Source organism: Mastacembelus armatus, chromosome 5 (genome assembly GCF_900324485.2).
Source record: "Mastacembelus armatus chromosome 5, fMasArm1.2, whole genome shotgun sequence".
NCBI lineage: Eukaryota > Metazoa > Chordata > Actinopteri > Synbranchiformes > Mastacembelidae > Mastacembelus > Mastacembelus armatus.
The window spans coordinates 27845190-27865998 of NC_046637.1; the positions used below are offsets into that span (position 1 = coordinate 27845190).

At 43.2% G+C, this 20809-nt stretch overlaps 4 protein-coding genes across 4 annotated transcripts; all 4 read left to right on the top strand.

Annotated features, from left to right (window-relative positions):
• Positions 1-4352, top strand: parp3 (poly (ADP-ribose) polymerase family, member 3). The gene is made up of 11 exons (XM_026305817.1): positions 1-159; positions 406-607; positions 725-850; positions 1084-1263; positions 1411-1549; positions 1821-2044; positions 2134-2289; positions 2385-2471; positions 2555-2732; positions 2821-2964; positions 3469-4352. The coding sequence occupies exons 2-11, from the start codon at positions 422-424 to the stop codon at positions 3642-3644; spliced, it is 1596 nt and encodes a 531-aa protein (XP_026161602.1). The 5' UTR covers positions 1-159; positions 406-421; the 3' UTR covers positions 3645-4352.
• Positions 4353-6383: 2031 nt separating this feature from the next.
• gpr61l (G protein-coupled receptor 61-like) lies at positions 6384-8664 on the top strand. The gene is made up of 2 exons (XM_026307529.1): positions 6384-6640; positions 7357-8664. The coding sequence occupies exon 2, from the start codon at positions 7412-7414 to the stop codon at positions 8660-8662; it is 1251 nt and encodes a 416-aa protein (XP_026163314.1). The 5' UTR covers positions 6384-6640; positions 7357-7411; the 3' UTR covers positions 8663-8664.
• A 4394-nt stretch (positions 8665-13058) lies between these two features.
• Positions 13059-14422, top strand: LOC113130048 (caveolin-2-like). Its single transcript, XM_026306335.2, has 3 exons — positions 13059-13381; positions 13830-14017; positions 14245-14422. Exons 1-3 carry the CDS (start codon positions 13229-13231, stop codon positions 14420-14422), a joined length of 519 nt encoding a protein of 172 aa, XP_026162120.1. The 5' UTR covers positions 13059-13228.
• Positions 14423-17103: 2681 nt separating this feature from the next.
• Positions 17104-20748, top strand: cav3 (caveolin 3). The gene is made up of 2 exons (XM_026307251.2): positions 17104-17440; positions 18773-20748. The coding sequence occupies exons 1-2, from the start codon at positions 17324-17326 to the stop codon at positions 19112-19114; spliced, it is 459 nt and encodes a 152-aa protein (XP_026163036.1). The 5' UTR covers positions 17104-17323; the 3' UTR covers positions 19115-20748.
• Positions 20749-20809: the final 61 nt, after the last annotated feature.

A 20809-nucleotide genomic window follows, 5' to 3' on the forward strand; every position in this document is an offset into this window, starting at 1 on the left:
GCAGGAAAAGATGCAGCCGCTCCGCCTCTTCCGACTGTAAAGTCACTGTAAACTTCCCGAAATTCAGGATCAGCTGCTGTCGCAGTTCTGCTCCAGCAGGAAGGAGGAAGGAGACGGGACGTTTACTTCTGCTTTCCTGACACGGTTTATAGGGACCAGGTGAGTCCCCAGCTGCTGAGGGAAATTCGGGTCATGTGCAGGAAAACACCGGTGCGGTGCGCGGAGGCTCTTTGGTTGCCTATAGATTCAAAACAGTTATGAATAGTGATTGTGTTTGACAGCACAGGCCTGCAGCACAATCCACTGGTTTGTTCAGAGGAGCAGCCAGAGACGGCTTAGCTGACGGGTGTGCACATGTCGGAACTTGCCCCAGCCTGGTGCTCATGACAACAGGTCTGTTTGCAGGGTTTCATCCAGCGCTATGGCACCAAAGAGACGGGCTGCTTCTGCTGCCAAGGCCGGTGGTAAGAAGGTGAAGGAGGAGCCTGAGACATCAACACCCAAAGATGCCTACACCTCTGTGAAAGAAGCCCTGCTGGCTGCAGGGCCACAGGCAAAGACCAAGAGGAAGGTGGATGATCACTGCTCAGTGTCAGCCAGTGCAGAGGTGAGAGAGATGCTGTCCTCATAATAATATACATCAGGGCTGTTTGCATATACAGGGTTTATAGTATTTAAAGAGGAAACAGGCTGTGAATCAAATGTCCTGTGTTGTCTCCACCAGATTTATGAGGACTATGACTGCATGCTCAACCAGACGAACGTCGGGCACAACAATAATAAATTTTACGTCATTCAAGTTATTCAGGAAGGAAACAAGTACTACTCCTGGAACAGATGGGGCCGAGTGGTAAGTTTGTCTGGCCGCTGGTTGTAATACACGTGTCATATGTGATTTCTGATTGTAGCTGCATTATTGGTTGCTAATGAATCTATTGATTATTATTTTAAATATGGTCATTATATGGTCATAATGTCTGGACAGCTCATGCTAGTGTGTGTGTGTGTGTGTGTGTGTGTGTGTGTCGTTTTGTTATGTAAAACTAATTTCCACCGATGGCGTCATGTTTAATGTAAACTCAGGGGGAAGTGGGACAGTCCAAGCTTAAAAGGTGTGATGAACCTGAGGAGGCTGTCAAGGACTTTGAGAAAAAGTTTAAGGACAAGACAAAGAACAACTGGAGCAATCGGATGAATTTTGTGTCTCACCCTGGGAAGTACACCCTGATCGAGGTGGATGGAGAGGAAGATGCTGAGGTCAAGGTAATGTCAATGTGGCTCACTGGTACAAGGAGTGTGAACTGAAGCATGAGATTATTAGAAGATAATATAATAATTTATCAGTGACAGACTTTGTCAAAGGGTCTATTTAAAATCTTTAGTAGAACGTGGACTTTTAAAATCCTGCAGGTGGACAAAGTCGATGGACCGATGGTGAAAGGTGATAAAAATGTCCTTCCTTGCACCCTGGACGACGCTACGAAGAAACTCGTCAAGCTCATTTTCAGCAACGACATGTTCAAGGAGGCAATGGAGTGTATGAACTTAGGTGGGTGCAATAAAACCTGCCCTGCAACTTGACTGTTGATTATCAGGGTTGGTGAGAAACGCAGGAAACTTGGAGACCAGAGTTACGTGGAAATGATTGACCACAGCTACAAACAAAGGCTGAAGTCTGCATTTCCACATTTCCTTATCTCAGCATGTTGAACTTAACGTGATCAGTGATTTAGGCTTTGCTAACACAATCACTGCTATGACTGTTAAACATCCAATAACTTTGTGTAAGATTTGTGTTTTTATGTGCACATGTTGTGCAGACATCAAGAAGATGCCTTTGGGTAAGCTCAGTAAGCAGCAGATTGCAAAGGGCTTTGAAGTGCTGGAGGAAATCGAAGCAGCCATGAACCAGAAAAGTGGAAAAGCACGTCTAGAAGAACTTTCCTCAAAGTTCTTCACCATCATCCCACACAACTTTGGCCGCAGCAGACCACCAACCATCGCTGACAAAGAGATCGTGGAGAAGAAGAAAGAGATGCTCATGGTTAGATTTTTCAGTATATGTGTTGGAATGGACTGTGTTGTAGTGATAATGATTCCTCAGTCTAAACCTGCTCTTCTTCTTCTATCAAGGTGCTGGCAGATATTGAACTTGCCCAGACTCTGAAGTCAGAGACTGAGAAAGCTCAGGAGAAGATGATACAGACAGTTCCTCACCCTCTAGACCAGGACTACAACTCTCTGAAATGCAAGCTCACTTTAATGGACAAGGGTTCAGAAACATATAAGGTACTGTGTCGTAGGTGACAATAAGCCTTTGTCATGACTGTCAGATCATCATCCATTCATTGTCCTACAGTATTGACTTTGTTCCTCTCTTAAAGATCATAGAAAAATACATGGAAGTCACTTCAAACGACTTTTGTAAACCAACCATAGTCAACGTTTGGGAAGTCGATCGAGAAATAGAGGTAGGAGCTGCAGTCAGTCTCGTTTAAAGCAATTAGAGACCAAAAGACGTCCTGTGACCTGGTTCATATGCTGCACATTGCAGGGAGATCGTTTCCGTGAGCATGATAGTCTGGAGAACCGCCGCCTGCTGTGGCACGGTACAAACATAGCGGTGGTGGCGGCTATCCTGAAGAGCGGTCTGAGGATAATGCCCCATTCAGGAGGCCGTGTTGGTCGTGGTATCTATTTCGCCTCTGAAAACAGCAAGTCTGCATGTTACGGTGAGGCTGTATGAAAAAACCAATAAGAAAATAACCGTGACACTTGATAATCTGCTGTGTGAGAAACCACATTTGTCCTGTGTTTTAGTGCGCACCTCCAAAAACACCGGGGTGATGTTTCTGAGCGAGGTCGCCCTTGGCAGAGAACATACCATCACCAAAGATGACAGTTCCTTGGAAAAAGCTCCTGCAGGCCATGACTGTGTAGTGGCCCGAGGACAAGTGGAACCAGGTACAATAATCCCTCAAACTGTGGACAAAGTTTACTGCATTTTCTGTCTGGTGCTTCCCAGAATCCTACTCGGCTCAGACGTTAATCAAATATTGCTGAAAATGAAGCATTTAAGAACCGCGATCTCATTGGCATATCTATTTTTAAATGGCTGTAGAATTGCAACCAAGTAAGACAGAAGAATAATTCTTTTTGCATATAAAAGCAGAGGAGTTACACTTTCATATCACGTGTTCAACATGTCCCAGAGCTCTGTTTCCTACCGCAAATGACTTGTAGAAATGCACACACAACAGAACCATTACAATGCAAAATGCAGCTTTGCTGTAGATCTGATCTGCCGGTTGCAGCACTTCCCACGTTCCTTAAAATTGGGGGTGTAGGGGTTTTATTGGTCTATAACATTTTGAAATGCTCCAAAAAAGATATGCTCTGGTGAACTTTTTCTGCAGGGTTAAATAATATCATGCATCTTCTGTGGCAAATGAAGTCCTGTGTTTACAGATCCCTCCAAGGACATCTCCATCACCCTGGAGGGCAAGACGGTTGCCGTGCCTCAGGGTAAGCCCATACAACAGAAACAGTTCTCAGGTAGCTATTTCAGCAACAGTGAATACCTCATCTACAAAGAGAGCCAGTGTCGCCTTCGCTACCTGCTGGAGCTGAATATGTACATGTAGCAATAATTCAACTCAGCAAAAGAAGCAGGTCCTTTAAAAATAAAGCTTCTCTATTTCTTCTATGTAAGAGCTTGAAACACTTTTCTGTACTGACAAACTGTGTTTACATCTTCCTTTATTCACCATGACAAGTTTGTGTATTGTCACAGCAACCAAACAAATAAACATTAGTAAGAATTAAAATCAGATTTATATATATGTTAACATACATATAGACACATATACACACACCTGTATACATATAGGCATACATTTGATTACACACACACACATACACACATACATATACACACCTCATAGGTTAAACAATATAAAACAATATGAAAGACAAGTGACATCACATAAAAGTTTATCTCTTAAAACTGGTTATGAAGAAGTTGAAGAAGTTTTAAATTGTTATAAAGATGTTAAGTTTTAAACTGGTTATAAGAAGTGATTTAAAAGAAGACTCTGATGTGGTGTGACGTAGACACTTTGAATGTTCTTAGTTTTATTCTGATTCAGTAGCAGCTCAGAAGTGAATATACTGCTCTATGCACAGAAATATAATGCAAGTCATGAAGGCTCCTGAAGGTCTTCTAGGTACTGTCTGTTACTGACACATGGTGTCAGTGCTGAGTCGCTTCCTTTGGAAAGTAAGTTGGAAAGTTTGACATTAGACGTTACTCAATACTCTTAATAACTTAATAAACTAAAGGGCTTCATCAACTTGTTGCAGTGTGTATTATTTTTTTGGTTTTATAAGAGTCATCATTGTTGTACCAAAATGTTTCCTATGATAAGAACCAATCGGTAATACACCACATGTAGACGATGGTGTAGGTTAGAAACTCTTCACACTGGTTAAAATATTTATATAAAATTTATTTATATAAATTTTTGCATTTTCATCAGGTGCAGCAAATTAGAAATGTCTGAAATAATCCTGTTTCTATTGTTTTTAAATCACCACAGGTTCACTGTCTGTTAAAACAGTAATCGGGGGGAGATTATTTCAGCATAAATACTTTCTGTTTCATCAAGCAGCTTTATGGATTTATACCTAAACTATATGTTAAATTGTCGCTTGGATTAAAAAAAACTCTGGATGAAAATCCTGAACATTGTTTATCAAAGGATACACAACAATATTTTCAGGCCAGGTGCTTGAAAACCAGTGTTTTTTAACTGATTCCATGAAAATATTCAGTGTTTTATTATTACTTAATATACATATAGCAGCCATACTTACTAGTTGATTACATTTTCACATAAAGTGCTAAAAGCTGAAGTCTCTAATACAACATGTATATCATAGATGTCATACATAGTATCATCTGTTCTATAATAAACTGTTTTTAAGTTTTAAGCACTTTAGATGTTTCACACACCATCAGGTGTCAGGTTGAACCCAGGTTCATGGTGCAGGACAACAGGCTCATAAAGAACCTGTTAGTTCATGAAGAACTATTTTCAGAGACAAGAAGAACCAGGAGTCCTGCAGCAGATGGTCTGAGCCCCACAGAGTCCTGATCTCGGCAGGGTGGAGTCAGTCTGGGATCACATGAAGAGACAGAAACACTGGGACAGACTGAATCTACAGAGGAACTGCAGCAGCTTCTTCAAAGTACCAGGAGTATGTCTGTGGAGATTCTCAGTCGTCCAGGTGAAGTTATCTAGAGGTTGAGTCCTGGTAACTGGACTTCTAGTTTTGAAGTTGAAATGTGTCACTACTCATCCACATAGCTTCATCAGTCTGAGGGAAAGCTGGTATGGAACCTCACATTTATCCTTCAGGTTGGTTTCACTCCACCCCTAGTCCAAATAGGCTCATTAGGCCTATTCAGGCCTGGTGCTAAGTGAAACCAACTCAGGAGTGTCTCACCCTGTTTACATAGCTCACCTAATGAGCCTATTTGGACTAGGGGTGGAGTCCAACCCGAAGGATAAATTGGAGTTTCCGTACCAGCTTTCTCTTAGACTGAAGAAGGTACTCGGATGAGTAGTGATACTTTTCGACCTAAAAACTAGGGAGTCCAGTTGCCGTGTCTCAACCTCTAGAAGTACCAGGAGAACCTGTGTGCAGGTCCAACCAGAGAGGACTGCTGCTGGTTTAAGGACAAAGGGAAGAGCTGCAGATAGTGATTAGATTTAGGTTTGGTGATTTTGTTGTGGGGCAGCATGGTGGAGGAGTGGTTAGCCCTGTTGCCTCACAGCAAGAAGGTTCCTGGTCTGAAACCCATCAGGGCCTTTTCTGTGTGGAGTCTGCATGTTCTCCCTGTGCTTGTGTGGGTTTTCTCCAGGTACTCTGGTTTCCTCCCACAGTCCAAAAACATGTATGTCAGGTTGATTGGTGACTCTAAATTGCCCATAGGAGTGAGTGTGAGTGTGTGAGGTTGTTTGTCTCTATGTGGCCCTGTGATGGACTGGGGACCTGTCCAGGGTGGACCCCTGCCTTTCACCCAGAGAGAGCTGGGATAGGCTCCAGCAGGTCCCTGGGACCCTGGTTAGGACTAAGGGGGTACAGATGATGGTGGATGGATGTTGTTGTGCATTTTTTATGTTTAAAATGAGTTTTCCATTATCTTGGTGGAAATTAGGACCCAGGGGAGACTGAGCTCTGGATGGGGACAGTGGAGTGTGTGTCTGTCTGGAAAAAAAAATAAAACAGTCACACACAACACTGGCGGTGACTGTCACTGCCATACACAGCACAGAACAAGAATGAGAGTGTTACTGGACGAGGGATGAGGAGAAACATCATCTCCCATCTAAAATCAACAGCACTTTAAATGGAGATATAGATTGGTGATAAGTCTGGACCCCTACAGAAGAACTAAGCCTCAGACACATAGTTCATGTATTTTTGATTCAAACAGTTTGTTTTTTTAACAAAAGAAGAAGAAAGCTGGTCTACCTCTGCTTTGGGCCCATACATAGATATGTGGCATTTTAATAAAGTTGGATCCCTGGTTAATCTGTTTCATCTGAACTGTACCACTGGCAGTGCATCATGGGTAAGTCATTTTATGCTCATCAACATTTTAAATTAAACATTGTGTTATTTTGCTGATGAAAATCAAGATTTGATTTTTCTAGGTATTTTCTCAACATGTTTGTTTTGTATTTACTGAGCTCACAGTGTATTTTCCAAAACCATGTTTTCAGCCTTTTGTGGTTTTATTCACACAGGCCTCTTTGGAGCAGAGATGTGTTAATTCATTCCCTCATATGGACAGGAAACATGTAAATTCCACGTTAGGCTTTAGAAATGCACGTTTTGCATTCAAAATATGTTTAGACCTTTAACAGATGGAGCAGGATTTAATTGCCTCTGATAGAAAATAATAATTTTGTCCATTTGTTAAAAAAGACATCACATATCTGAATACTTGATTTGTCCTCAGCTGGTACCATATTGTATGTCACATACATCTGTTTTTAATTTCCTTGGATTCTTATTAGGTAAAATTCATTCATTTGTTTGACTGTGTCTAATTAAAGGGTCTCACAGAAATGAGCAAATACACTGGACTGCAGCTGTGCCAACACAAGTGAACAAATGAGAAGCAGCTATTGCTTGTTGTTGTCACAGGTCTTATTTTAAATAGCCCCTTATTGAAGACTAATACTGATTGTACATGTACATATGTCTATATATGGACAAGCACAACAGCGTACAGTACATACAGAGATCCTGCTGTGACAGTGTCTTTCTGTCTTTTCAACACAGAACATCCAGACATGGAGACATCTGAGATACAAATGCAGGAGCTTGTGAACGAATAATGGCTGACAAGTCTGGCTCGATGATCGGCTCAGTGCTGAACCTCACCACGGCCTTATGGGAGCCCAATCCAACGGTTCCTGCTGATGTGGGTGTCGTAACAAGCTCCCAGTCCCAGATCAAAGACCTTTTTGGGTTGTTCTGCATGGTGACCCTTAACCTCATTGCTTTGTTGGCCAACACTGGTGTGATGGTGGCCATTGCCCGTGCCCCTCACCTGAAGAGGTTTGCTTTTGTGTGTCACCTTTGTGCAGTGGACCTGCTGTGTGCCATCCTCCTCATGCCGTTGGGCATCATATCCAGCTCCCCGTTCTTTGGCACTGTGGTGTTTACTGTTCTGGAGTGTCAGGTTTACATTTTTCTCAATGTTTTCCTCATCTGCCTGTCCATCCTTACCATCACGGCCATCAGTGTGGAGCGTTACTTCTATATCGTGCACCCAATGCGCTACGAAGTCAAGATGACCATCAACCTAGCTATTGGTGTGATGCTCTTAATCTGGGCCAAATCACTTGTCTTGGCGTTGGTCACTCTGTTTGGGTGGCCAGCTTATGGACATCAGAGCTCTATTGCTGCAGCTCACTGTTCTCTCCACGCGAGCCACAGTCGCCTGAGAAGAGGGTTTGCTGTGCTCTACAGTGTCGTTTGCTTCCTGGTTCCTGCGGTGGTTATTTTTGCCGTTTACTGTGCCGTGTACAAGGTAGCTCGTTCTGCGGCCCTGCAGCAAGTCCCCGCTGTGCCGACATGGGCAAACTCAAGCCCTGCCAAGGATCGGTCGGACTCTATCAACAGCCAGACCACTATTATCACCACTACCCGCAATTTGCCCCAAAGACTGTCTCCAGAGAGGGCCTTCGGTGGTGGCAAGGCTGCCCTTACGTTAGTATTCATTGTGGGCCAGTTCTTGGTTTGCTGGTTGCCCTACTTCATCTTCCACCTGCAAATGTCTTTGACTGGCTCCATGCAGAGCCCGGGGGACTTGGAAGAAGCAGTCACCTGGCTTGCTTATTCCTCCTTTGCCGTCAACCCGTTCTTCTATGGCCTGTTGAACAGACAGATCAGAGAGGAGCTGGTGAAGTTTCGACGTTGCTGCTTGACCCAACCTGTGGAGCTCGGGGCATCTAGCCATGAGGGCTCCCTTCAGGAGAACTTCCTGCAGTTCATCCAGAGAACAACTGGCAATTCCAGTCCCAGAAACACTATGGACCAGGGTATAAGGATCCCCGGACAGATCCCTGAGGAACACACTTAGAAACTGACCAACACGAGCTATGGAATATACAGGCCATGTTTTTTATATCTGTAGACCATTTCTCTTTAATCGACAGGTTCATATTTCATGTTTCTGTTAAAACAATAGTGCCATGCTCACACATATATGTCAGTATTTGAGAAAATGTGGACCTACCGTATTCGTTTAATACACCTTAAATGAGCAGTGCCTTTTGTTGTTTTATTCAGGGAGGATTTTTCAACACAGGTCAAGGTGCTTTAACTGTACTGTAACATAAAATAGTGAAATAATGGTAAATATTCACCTCAGTATATGTTTCATTTATATTGCAATGGGACATATTTGAACATGATCTTTGTAGAAATGTTTTACATATTTATAAACGTGTCTAACAAGGTCCTGAGTGGACGGATATTTAAATGTTTTATTTTATGCCATATGAATATAAGTTTGTTCCACTTAGTCATTTTTATATATCAATAACAAAATACTGTATATACAAATGTTATACTGGTTTTAAACTTGGTAAAGTGTTGGGTTCAGTATCGCCAAGCCGTGGTCTGTTCCATCTAAGGCGTAGCTTGATAAACAGCAGCAGAGTGTGATTCACACATGTCATTAAATTATCTCTTCACAGCGCTAACACGGTGGGCTCAGCGGTCCGAGGGGCTCAGAGAGGAGTGCGAGGGACAATACCTCAGAGTTCCTGTGTGCAGCAGATATGCTGATGGATGGCGAATGTCATCCGCACTTGTCGTCATAGAAATTGAGCGAGGCTGTGACTCACATGGCAACGAGGACATTTTAACTGGGCGCATGCTTCAGCTTTGGATGGTGATTGGAGTCTACTAGCAGTCTGCGTTTGACATTCAGACTGATTACACAAGGCCTATAGGTTAAGATAGAGGCTGAGGATAAGGTAGTGCAATTCTCTGAGAATATGGACTGCTATAATTGTAACCTGGGCTCAGTGAGATAGTGAATTTACAATGGAAATCATTACTGGGCATTGATAATGCTCTGAGACTGCTGGCAAAAGTGCTGTTTTATAGCATCTGCTGCTTGTATTAGTCTTTCACAAACAATGAAAAGACAGAACAGTGCGGTTACAGCAAGTAAGAGCAAACACAATTTTGCTATATGGCTGTTACTAAGGGGACATGCAGCACTCTTACCTAACTGTGTATTTATTACTTTGAATTGACCACAAATATATAAAATTAGGATAAAGTCTAATGTAGATTACCAACTCATCTTTTGACAGAAGCAGAGCTTTCAGTTTCACCACGGGTTCAGACATAATATCTAATTAAAACAAACCAGAAAAATATAATAATATGTTCCAGAAACATCTGGATGAACACGTGTGACTGTTCGAGCTCAGGATTTCTTCACCAGGTCGTGTCTATTAATGGGTTAAGTAGGAAATGGCAGCACATGTACTGTGTTAGTTTCACACGAGGATTTTCCTGCTGACATTTGCAGCATGTGTCTCTTCTACATGGATTCAGTCTGAAAATGTATTTTCAGTCTTTGTAGTCCTGACTCTGGTCTATACACGGCCAAGAATCCCAGTAGACAATTTGAGCAACGATCATTTACCGAGTGTTGTTACACTCGTATCATAATCTCATCAGGGTGAAGAGCTAAAAACAAAGAGCTCTCACCACAAAGTCACAAACTGGCAAAGACCTAATCGAAGATAAAGTGATCAAAGACCCCACAGACGAGGCTTGGCACTACGTACAGCATGATATCACTGTGTGCAGTCAGTCAGTGTGTGTCCATTCAATAAGGAATGAGAGCAGGAGTTTAAGAAACATTATACATTTCTTAAGAGATGAGTAGACTTTGGCCTTGTCAGACCATATTCATTTACAGAACCTACTCATGACACACATTTTATCTTCTTTCATTCATTTACTATGATGATATATATATATTTTAAATTATAATTATTATTTTACAAACCAGGGGATGGAACAGATGGACCTAAATCACCATCTGCTGAACGGAGACTCTACAGACCTCAGACACAATCAGAACACAATGTCCAGAGCTAATCAGCTAATCAGACCAGACTACCACTCTGCTGAAACTGGGAACACAAGTACTTTGATATTAGTGGGAGAAAATTAGCTATTTGGGAATGTGTCACTTGATAATAAATAAATGAGTCCAGCAGGTAAATAATGAGGATTCATTTGAAAAACTGCTAAGACAAACCTTGGCCAACAGAGTGCGCTGTATACCAGTGATTGCCCATCCCTCCTCTATATTTTCCAGTCAGGGAGCTTCTAGCATGTTCAACAAACAGTGAGATGATTATTGTTTACGAACTGTTTAGTCTTGTTATTCCCAAAATGTAAATGACTTCTCAAAGTTTGTTATTCACCATATTTGGCCTGGAGTTCAGTGCAAATAAACAGTATGTTAACAAACACAATCTATACAAGATGGAATCAAAAAAACTGAGTTGACATAGACAAATAGGTTTTACTGATTCAGTCTGAGCATGAAAATGTGAAGGTAAGGCAGCACCCGGCCTGGTGAGAAGGTAAGGCAGCACCCGGCCTGGTGAGAAGGTAGGACAGCACCCGGCCTGGTGAGAAGGTAGGACAGCACCCGGCCTGGTGAGAAGGTAAGGCAGCACCCGGCCTGGTGAGAAGGTAGGACAGCACCCGGCTTGGTGAGAAGGTAGGACAGCACCCGGCCTGGTGAGAAGGTAGGACAGCACCCGGCCTGGTGAGAAGGTAGGACAGCACCCGGCCTGGTGAGAAGGTAAGGCAGCACCCGGCCTGGTGAGAAGGTAGGACAGCACCCGACCTGGTGAGAAGGTAGGACAGCACCCGGCCTGGTGAGAAGGTAGGACAGCACCCGGCCTGGTGAGAAGGTAAGGCAGCACCCGGCCTGGTGAGAAGGTAAGGCAGCACCCGGCCTGGTGAGAAGGTAGGACAGCACCCGGCCTGGTGAGAAGGTAGGACAGCACCCGGCCTGGTGAGAAGGTAAGGCAGCACCCGGTCTGGTGAGAAGGTAGGACAGCACCCGGCCTGGTGAGAAGGTCAGGCAGCACCCGGCCTGGTGAGAAGGTAGGACAGCACCCGGCCTGGTGAGAAGGTAGGACAGCACCCGGCCTGGTGAGAAGGTAAGGCAGCACCCGGCCTGGTGAGAAGGTAGGACAGCACCCGACCTGGTGAGAAGGTAGGACAGCACCCGGCCTGGTGAGAAGGTAGGACAGCACCCGGCCTGGTGAGAAGGTAAGGCAGCACCCGGCCTGGTGAGAAGGTAAGGCAGCACCCGGCCTGGTGAGAAGGTAGGACAGCACCCGGCCTGGTGAGAAGGTAGGACAGCACCCGGCCTGGTGAGAAGGTAAGGCAGCACCCGGCCTGGTGAGAAGGTAGGACAGCACCCGGCCTGGTGAGAAGGTCAGGCAGCACCCGGCCTGGTGAGAAGGTAGGACAGCACCCGGCCTGGTGAGAAGGTAGGACAGCACCCGGCCTGGTGAGAAGGTAGGACAGCACCCGGCCTGGTGAGAAGGTAGGACAGCAAAATGATCATGTAACTGACTTAACGCCTCTGTCAACAAAAAATAATATTATCACCTTTACAGCTTTAGAAGGTGGCACTGTGGTGTGGTGATTAGCACTGTGGCCTCAGAGAAAGAAGGTTCGAATCCTGTTTGACCCCGAGGTCTTTCTATGTTTGCATGTCTGCTCAGGTTTTCTCTGGGTACTCCGGCTTCCTCCCTCAGTCCAAAGAGTTTGATGGGTGACTCTAAATTGCCTGTAGGTGTGAATGTGAGTGTTTGTCTGTCTCGAAGTGTCAGCCCTGTGATGGACTGGAGATCCGTACCCCCAGTGTCAGCTGAGCTCCAGCCCCCTGTGACTCTGGATGTGCCCTGATAAGCGGTGGATGATGCATGGATGGTTCTGGAAGGATTTATTGAAGCACTGTTGTTTTAGACAGCAATAATTCAGGTTGGTGTTTCTAATAGTAAAGTAAAGTAAAGTAAAGTAAAATGTGCGTACATCACATGCAGGAATTATATTCAGTGTCACGTAAGATTGTACCAGAAGACGGATGGTGAAGGAGCAAAGTTCCTGCTGGGTTGGATGATCAGAGGGGAGCTCGTGGTACAAAGCTCTTCAAATGGTGAACAGTTTGTTCTTAACGGGCCGACACTACCAGCACAGTCTCCATCATGATGAATAATCATGATAGCGCCCAAAATACTCTCACTGATGACCCACACTCCTCCAATATATAAGAAGGAAATGAAGCCTGATTTATGCTGTCAGTGGCGGCCGTTGGATATTTCTCATGTAAGTCTAAATGAGGCTTCCCTTGTCGTGTGTCACATGGAAAAAGCCACTGAAGACGAGCCTGTGAAAGCCAATAAAGGCATTCCTCAGCAAGGGTCAAGGCAGTCAGCAGCCCACGATGTTTCCACTTAGGTGTCAGTGACCAGCCTGCGGAGTTTAGAATGAGAAGCCATCCTCCTGCTGTACTCTGCTTATCCTCCATGTCTCCAATGCCAAGACCACAGCAGTCAGCCAAGCAAAAACACAGCTCATCTCAGTGGAAATGGAGAAACAGAGATTAAAGGATAAGACATCGGCACGGGAAGTGATGGAAGTAAAGGTGGACACACAATCCGAGGACCCTGATTCCACCCACGGTGATACGAGACCTCGGAGTCATGACAGGGATCCTAGAAGAATCAACAAGAGTCTTAAGGTAAAAAATATGAACCATTACAGAAAATACACATAAAGCTTAACAGAGATCACACAGCACAGGCCACAAGCTGAGGTACAACACATCCTATCAGAGTCAGCCCGTGACTTCATCTCCGTTAATTCAAGACTGGTGATCCAGTGCTGATATGCTATTTAAATATTAATGCATAGTGCTGACCTCAATTAAACCTAATTATAAACCTAATTATAAACACAGTACTGCCTTTGTTGCTTTCTATCAGATCCTACAGTGCAAAGATCAAAAATAACACTGTGAATCATCAGTGCAGTACGTTGATGTACCCCTGACCCCTGACCCCTGACCCATAATTCTCATTCTGCAAGTTAAGATTTTGTTATTTAACTTAAACACCTACAAATCCGATCTGAGTGTTTGATTTTACACAGCAGGGAGAATCTCTCACAGTGTCTCTGTGTCTGTTGAGGTCATGTTTGAGGACGTGATTGCGGAGCCTTCCTCGGTGCGGAGCTTCGATAAAGTCTGGCTGTGGAGTCACGCCTTGTTCGAGGTGTCCAGACTGTGGTGCTACCGCGTCGTCTCCCTCCTGTTGGCGGTGCCGGCCTCCCTGGCAGCAGGGGTCCTCTTCGCTGTGCTCAGCTGCATTCACATCTGGTAGGACTGTTGTTTTATTGAGATGATGTGGACTTACAGGCCAGGATGGACTACTGAATGTTTTTTTTTCTGATAAATAAGGATAATATATTAGAAAGTTCATTCTGAAAGGACAACTCTACCTCGTATCTATTACAACCTTCCCCCCAGGAGTGTCCATTACGAGGATTTCAATTTTTCTTAATGAAGGGATCTAACGTTTTGTTCATTTCCCTGTATCTCTCTAGGATTATCATGCCCTGTGTGCAGCTCCTTCTCATCAAAATGCGCTGGGTCCAGACAGTGTGGGGCAGCATACTGAACATTCTCATCAGCCCTTTCTTTGCCAGTACTGGAAAATGCTGCGGTCGAATCAACATCCATCTGGCAAAAGACAAAGAAACTCGTAAAAACACATGTGTATAAACGGTAAAACAGAAAATGCAGGATAACAGATTGTATACAAATTCCTTGCAGGTAAAATCCTGATTTGCATCATAATCATCTCATTATTTTCTATTTTGGTTTAGCTGTCAAGTGAAAAAAATGTTAATATGTGATGTAAACTCTATGCCAGGACCTGGTAATGGCAACACGACAAACGTGGCTTGTGCAGAGACAATATGTAGTAATAAAATGGTTCGAGGCGCAAACACAAAAAAATGATCGTAAGCAAATGTTTATGAAAAACAACTGCAATTAAATTCCATAATTATCTGGACCTCACTGGAAAACAGGAAGAGATACGAGAATTTAGAGCAACTAACATCACCTGGATGGACCAATGTGTATCTGCAGGAAAACTAAATGACTGAGCTAACAACACTGCAAATCTGCATGAATAAAAATATGGATTTAAATAATAAAGGCTTTTAAATATATCTGATGTTTTTGACCTTTGAAGAAAACCAATAAAATAAAAAAAAAAACAATTAGGTTTCAAATAGCACAATAGGAAAAATAACAATTTACTCAAGTTTGATCTAACTTATATTAAAAAAAAAACCTTTTACAGTCACCTAATAAATCTGTGTAGCTTCCATTCAGTCAGCTCACCTACTGACTCTCATCACTGCCATGTGGAAGCACAGGTAGGCTGTGTGTTCTGTCTGTAGTGCATGGATGTGCACTGGAGCATTACAGTCAAAACACAGAGGAGCTTTGACTGTGAAAATCTCAGGCCGTGTCTTTTGTTTTGATTTGAGGACAGAAAACGAAAAGTGAAAACAGGCACATCAGTCACGAAATTCAAGAAAACACTATTTTCTATGTGTATCAGTATTTTTTTGTATTTTAATGTGGAAATTATAAAATTAAGATTATTTCTAATTTCTCATTTCAAAACAGACTTGGACTGAAAGGAAGGCACATGGTTTCTAATGCAAACAATGTTAAAGTACAATACATTATGAAACTGGGAGTACAGGTCTGCCAGTCGTAAACTACTGGTCCTAGTTCAGTTATGAAATAATGCTGTGGGAATATCAAATTAAAACATACCCTGGCATGTCGTTTGGGCTTATTTACATATTCCAGTGTTTTAGAAAGCCTTAAAGGAGCCTAACACCAAGTCAACACTTCTCAACTTGTGAACATTTATCTGTAAAGGATCTTTGTAGACCTGACAGAATGAATCTTTGATAACAACATGGGGGTTATATCTCAGCCAAAGACACTGAAATTTTAAAGACATGAGTGTTTGCCAGTTGGTTTGGGGCTAACAAAAGACAGTGCTGAATTGCATTATGGGATGTGTGAATTCCAGTGCTTTTTGAGCTTGATCCATACAAGGGGACTAGAAATCAGGATATCTTGATCTCCGCTGCTTCAAGTTTGACATTTCTTGCAAGTCTCCTGTCTCTGTGGTTGCTCATCAGTGCAGCGGCAGGGTAACTTTGAGGAAGTGCCTCTATCTGTCAATAATCCTCAGTCAGTGTGATTGATTTTTGAAGGTTAGGCACATTCACTCTGAGACTGTAACACATAGTTTACAGTACATAAACATTTCTAACACTTTAGGACTTAATCTAACATGAAAACCTATGCTGTAATAAAGCATAAGCAATATTTAATGTGCATCAAATAACTGCACTGCTGAGGAAGCACCACCCGTACTTGGAAACCAAACCAAGTTAATGACAGCCCCTCCGAGCACTCGTTTCTACTGTATATAAGTCTAAATATAGACCGGAGGCCTGCATGTCTGTCTACATTAAATGGAAGGCAGGAGGCAGTGCGGTCTCAGCTGAATCGACACCCACAGAGGCAGAGGTATGTCCACTGTGACCGTCCGCTGAGCTATTTCTGTCCTTCTGCCTCCATGCCTAACTGGCCTCTACTCTCCACTGCAACACCGAGAATACTCATCTAATTGGATTGGCTCCCAATCACATGAACTCTGATCTCATTGCAGCCCTCCCTGTCTCATCCAGGTCTCTGCCACCAGGAAACTGTGGCAAGGAACGCCAATCAGTGCCCTGAAGTCACGCTTACTGTACTGTTCTTACACTGACCTGATTAATAAATACCGACAGAGAGCTGGGGGGTACTATCAGTATCTTGTACCACTTTTCATAAGGACCCCCTCCTCTCCCCACTCTGTCTGGCAGCACCACACAGTGTGTGTTTGTTTATGCACCATGCTGATGTAGAAAGCTGCTGTATGACTGATAGCACCAACTGCCAGGTTTAAGGACGACTGAGTTTTATTTTGGGGGACTATTGAATTTATGGATCTGGCTATGCTAAAATCAGAACAGTTATCTGTTGTGCACCACTAAGACTGTGAAGCATTACAACTACGTGTTGTTTCTATTGCATTATTATAAACAGGACACACGTACATATTTATATCTATATCCAAATCTATACATCTATATGCACTTTTTAAAGTTAAGTATTAGGATGCACAATGCGGCATCCCAGCTACAGCCTGAGCCTGGAGGGTGTGTTACTGTCTCACTGCGTGGTGGAAGTTCATGCTACCGTGCAAACCCTACCCAGTTAGCCCCACAGGTCTGCGTGAAATGTGACACAGCCCTGGGTTCTCCTTTCAGCCATGCCTTTTCTGTCTGTGTCCATTACATTGTGTGTGTGTGTGTGTGTGTACACTTTGTCTGTGTAGTTGTGGGTGACTGTGTGTGCAGGGCGGGGGTCAGGCCTCCATTTTTATCAGGACGTTTGCAGCAGCTGTCCACTGGCATGTCAGTGGGAGCGTCACTGTAGTGATACAGGGGTTCAGGACTGAACTGAGTCGACTTCGTGCAGTCTGATCCAGGAAGGTTTGTCCTCACTGTCACCGGCCTGTCCAGGACCTGCAGTCCCACCATGGCGGATCAGTACCAGTACAATATCAACGAGGAGAAGATCGTGAAGGACAGCCACACCAAGGAGATCGACCTAATTAACAGAGACCCCAAGCAGATCAATGAAGACGTGGTGAAGGTTTGTGCAGCATGGAGACAACACCCTGTCACATTAAGAACGGAACCCCCGTCTCAGAAAGTGCAGGAGCATGTAGAGAAAATACATAGTCGTTGCTGGGAACAAAGACAGGAGAACACATATTCATACTATCTGGAAAATCCCTAAATAGCCTGAGAGCTATTCCTGCTTTGGCTGTGCATAACCTAAAGTTTATTTTTGGAATGGGGAGGAAGAGTGTGAAATGGATACTGTGTGCCACCGTGTTTTATTTAGGTTCGACTACTGTTTATCCTGTGATTGTTGCCATGTTATCACCACAAAGTGTTTTTCCATAAGGACCAGGGTGAATATACCTTTATATTATATATATATATTAGATGTCTGAGTGCAGAGCGGGTGTGTAGACGTGTTCGCTGAGGATGGGAAACCATGAGAGATGAGCTGAACGTATGTTCTGTGTCTGAAATGAACCACAAACCTGCTCGTGTGTGTCTTCACTAAAAAAACACTGATAATGATGTGATTATAGATGATTTTAAACTATTGGGTTTTCTAAGCTGACCACCAATACAGTAAATTAGCACTTACTAATCCAGTCATTGCCATTTCTCTGTTTAGTGCCTTACCATTAAATTAAAGTGCCTCAGTAATATCTATTGGCAGAATGTGCCTAATTAGTCAGTGAATCCAATCTACTGAACACTCAGGTTAACCAGCTGTGGACCACATAGGCACCCATCTGTAATTTCTAAATAGCACAGATGGCTCGTTTGCAGAATTAGATTCTAGCAATCCTCTAAGAGCTGAAAGAGGCCAGACCTGGCAGACAAGTCACACAGCAGCAGTACATGTCCAGCCATTCACTCAGTGGATGATCTCAGGCTGCTGGCTCTACGGGAAGTGAGCTGTGACTTGTTACTTCCCATGTTGAGTCTATTCGATAGCCTGGAAGAAAAGAAAAGGTTTTAGACGTGTGGGGCGTCTGCCTGCCGCGATTATGGGCTGGTTAATTAACATTTTATAGCTGAGAATGCAACAAAGACCCAGTGACACTTACTGAACACTTCAAACAGACCAAACTGTTGAACGGCTGAATCTTTGCTTCTTGAAAATGTGTAGGAATGAAGCTTTTAAAAAGATTTGGACGTCGCATTAAAAGCCATAACTTTACCTGACTGCATTATTTTTTAATGAAGTGCAACAGATGACTGGCGTCTTTGCATGAACTGAACACTAACATAATCTATAGTCCTAACACTGGCATGTGGACATTACCCTCACAGGTCTGAAGGAGGGGTGCCCTCGGGGGATGTATATTATTGAATACCTCTTTTCATTTTGTTTTATTAGGTGGAGTTTGAAGATGTCATTGCAGAGCCTGACGGCACACACAGCCTGGACGGCGTGTGGAAGCTGAGCTACACTACCTTCACTGTGTCCAAGTATTGGTGCTACCGCATTTTGTCTGCCATCTTTGGTATCCCTGTGGCTCTGCTTTGGGGCTTCCTGTTTGCCTGCATCTCCTTCTGCCACATCTGGGCTGTGGTTCCCTGCATCAAGAGCTGTCTGATTGAGTCGCAGTGCGTCAGTCGCATCTACTCTCTCTGCATCCAGACCTTCTGTGATCCCTTCTTTGAAGCCCTGGGCAAGATCTTCAGCAGTGTGCGAGTAGCGCTGCGCAAAGAAGTCTAAGAACTCACACGTTGGTGTTTATAATATGATCGTTTGAAATGTGGTATCTTTTTATACACCAGAAGATTAGTCCCGGTACCTCGCTCACTCCCTTATACTCTTCCTCCTCCCTTCATAACATGCTGTTCCCCACCCTTCACCTGTCCAGTCTGCCTTTTGCCACCAGAAGCTTAGTGACAGCTGCAGCAGGCAGTATGCTTCTGTGGCAGCTCTGACACTCCTGGAGGCCTCAGTGCTCCTCACCGAGGGAGCGGAGGGCAGCCTGCCAACAGGAGGGTCTGTCTGCCCTCATTTGTGTTTGTACTGCTACTCATTCATAACAAATGACAGCTAGATACGCAGCCAGCTCATTTCACATTTCTTTCTGTTCTCCAACATGTATTCTGATCATGTTTCCTCTTAACCTGTGATCACTGCGCTTTTTAGAGACCTGCAATGTTTTGAAACAGCCGTGCAGACAATCTACCTCCCTTTATCGAAGTGTGACGAGGATGGGATGTTAAAAATACTGCACATCTCAGTCAAATGTGTGTAAACTGGTCTGAACCTTCCTGCTAACTGAGTAAAGTAAAAACCTCCCTCATGGATCTATTTTAATGTTCCACATTCTTCTTTTAATTGGATAGAAACGTATTAGAGTTCTGCAGCTGCTGTGTGTGGTGGGTTTTATTTCAAATCGTTCTGAGAGGCTTTGGAAATGCATCTTCACCACTCACACTTCAGTCAAGCCAAAAGCAGTGACCTGAGAACTGTGACCCACTAGAGGCTGCTGTTGTCTTATCTGTCATGTTTTTCACTTTTAGCTCCATTATTGATGATTCAGACTCACCACACCCTTCATTGTTTGTCATCTGTGTGTGTTTCTTTCTGGCTGATTTATTCTAGTCCTTCATTCCACTAAAGGGCTAAAAACAAATAAGAGTTAGATAAGATAATTAGGTTATATGGTCAAATTTCATTAAAACATGACTGTCGCTTGAATCTGTGTAGAGTATGGGCTGTACTAACCACAACAGCTTCAGGTTTTTATCCAAAATGCAAGTCTCTCCACAGACGACATGTTTTATTCAAATAAATAAGACACAGTACGTATGTTTTCCTAAAATTCAACACACATATACATGTATGCAAACACGTCTTGTAAAAAAAAGAAAAACAGGCTTAATATTCATATCTGTGCTTTTTACAAGGCATATTTGAATCATCCACAAAGACCCGACAGCACATAAAGTAATACTGATATTTACAAATGAACCAAGTTCATAGATGATTTATATTTGGCATAAACATCAAACCTTGAAATTTTAATTATTCTCTTCTTTTGTCATTTTTTGGATTCTTCATATTATTAAATACATTTCTACAAACTGTACACACACGCTGCCCTTCATCTTTACTGGCACCTTTAAGAAAACACTTGAAATTATTCACAGAAAAGGTCTTATTAACTCTAAAATATTTATTTCTACTAATATAATATTTTTCACTGAAACAAAATTGTCATGAAACATCAAATTATCAAGACCACGAGGGATCCATGCCCCCCTAACCCCAGACTCCCCCACACACCCACAATATAACTGTGAAATCAAAAATGTAGAGTGGCAGTATATTAGTAAGGTAAAAAAAAAAGACCTAAAACGTATAATTATGGCACATTTTCTGCATTAATTAGTCCACATAATAATAAAAATG

What these genes read in the sequence shown, in the direction of transcription:
- cav3 (XM_026307251.2), top strand. Translation starts at nt 17,324, where the DNA reads ATGGCGGATCAGTACCAGTACAATATCAACGAGGAGAAGATCGTGAAG. An exon ending in TCAATGAAGACGTGGTGAAG is followed by an intron (nt 17,441 to 18,772) that starts GTTTGTGCAGCA and finishes TTGTTTTATTAG; the next exon opens with GTGGAGTTTGAAGATGTCAT.
- gpr61l (XM_026307529.1), top strand. Translation starts at nt 7,412, where the DNA reads ATGGCTGACAAGTCTGGCTCGATGATCGGCTCAGTGCTGAACCTCACC.
- LOC113130048 (XM_026306335.2), top strand. Translation starts at nt 13,229, where the DNA reads ATGGAGAAACAGAGATTAAAGGATAAGACATCGGCACGGGAAGTGATG. An exon ending in GAATCAACAAGAGTCTTAAG is followed by an intron (nt 13,382 to 13,829) that starts GTAAAAAATATG and finishes GTGTCTGTTGAG; the next exon opens with GTCATGTTTGAGGACGTGAT. An exon ending in CTCAGCTGCATTCACATCTG is followed by an intron (nt 14,018 to 14,244) that starts GTAGGACTGTTG and finishes GTATCTCTCTAG; the next exon opens with GATTATCATGCCCTGTGTGC.
- parp3 (XM_026305817.1), top strand. Translation starts at nt 422, where the DNA reads ATGGCACCAAAGAGACGGGCTGCTTCTGCTGCCAAGGCCGGTGGTAAG. An exon ending in CAGTGTCAGCCAGTGCAGAG is followed by an intron (nt 608 to 724) that starts GTGAGAGAGATG and finishes TGTCTCCACCAG; the next exon opens with ATTTATGAGGACTATGACTG. An exon ending in AATGGAGTGTATGAACTTAG is followed by an intron (nt 1,550 to 1,820) that starts GTGGGTGCAATA and finishes CATGTTGTGCAG; the next exon opens with ACATCAAGAAGATGCCTTTG.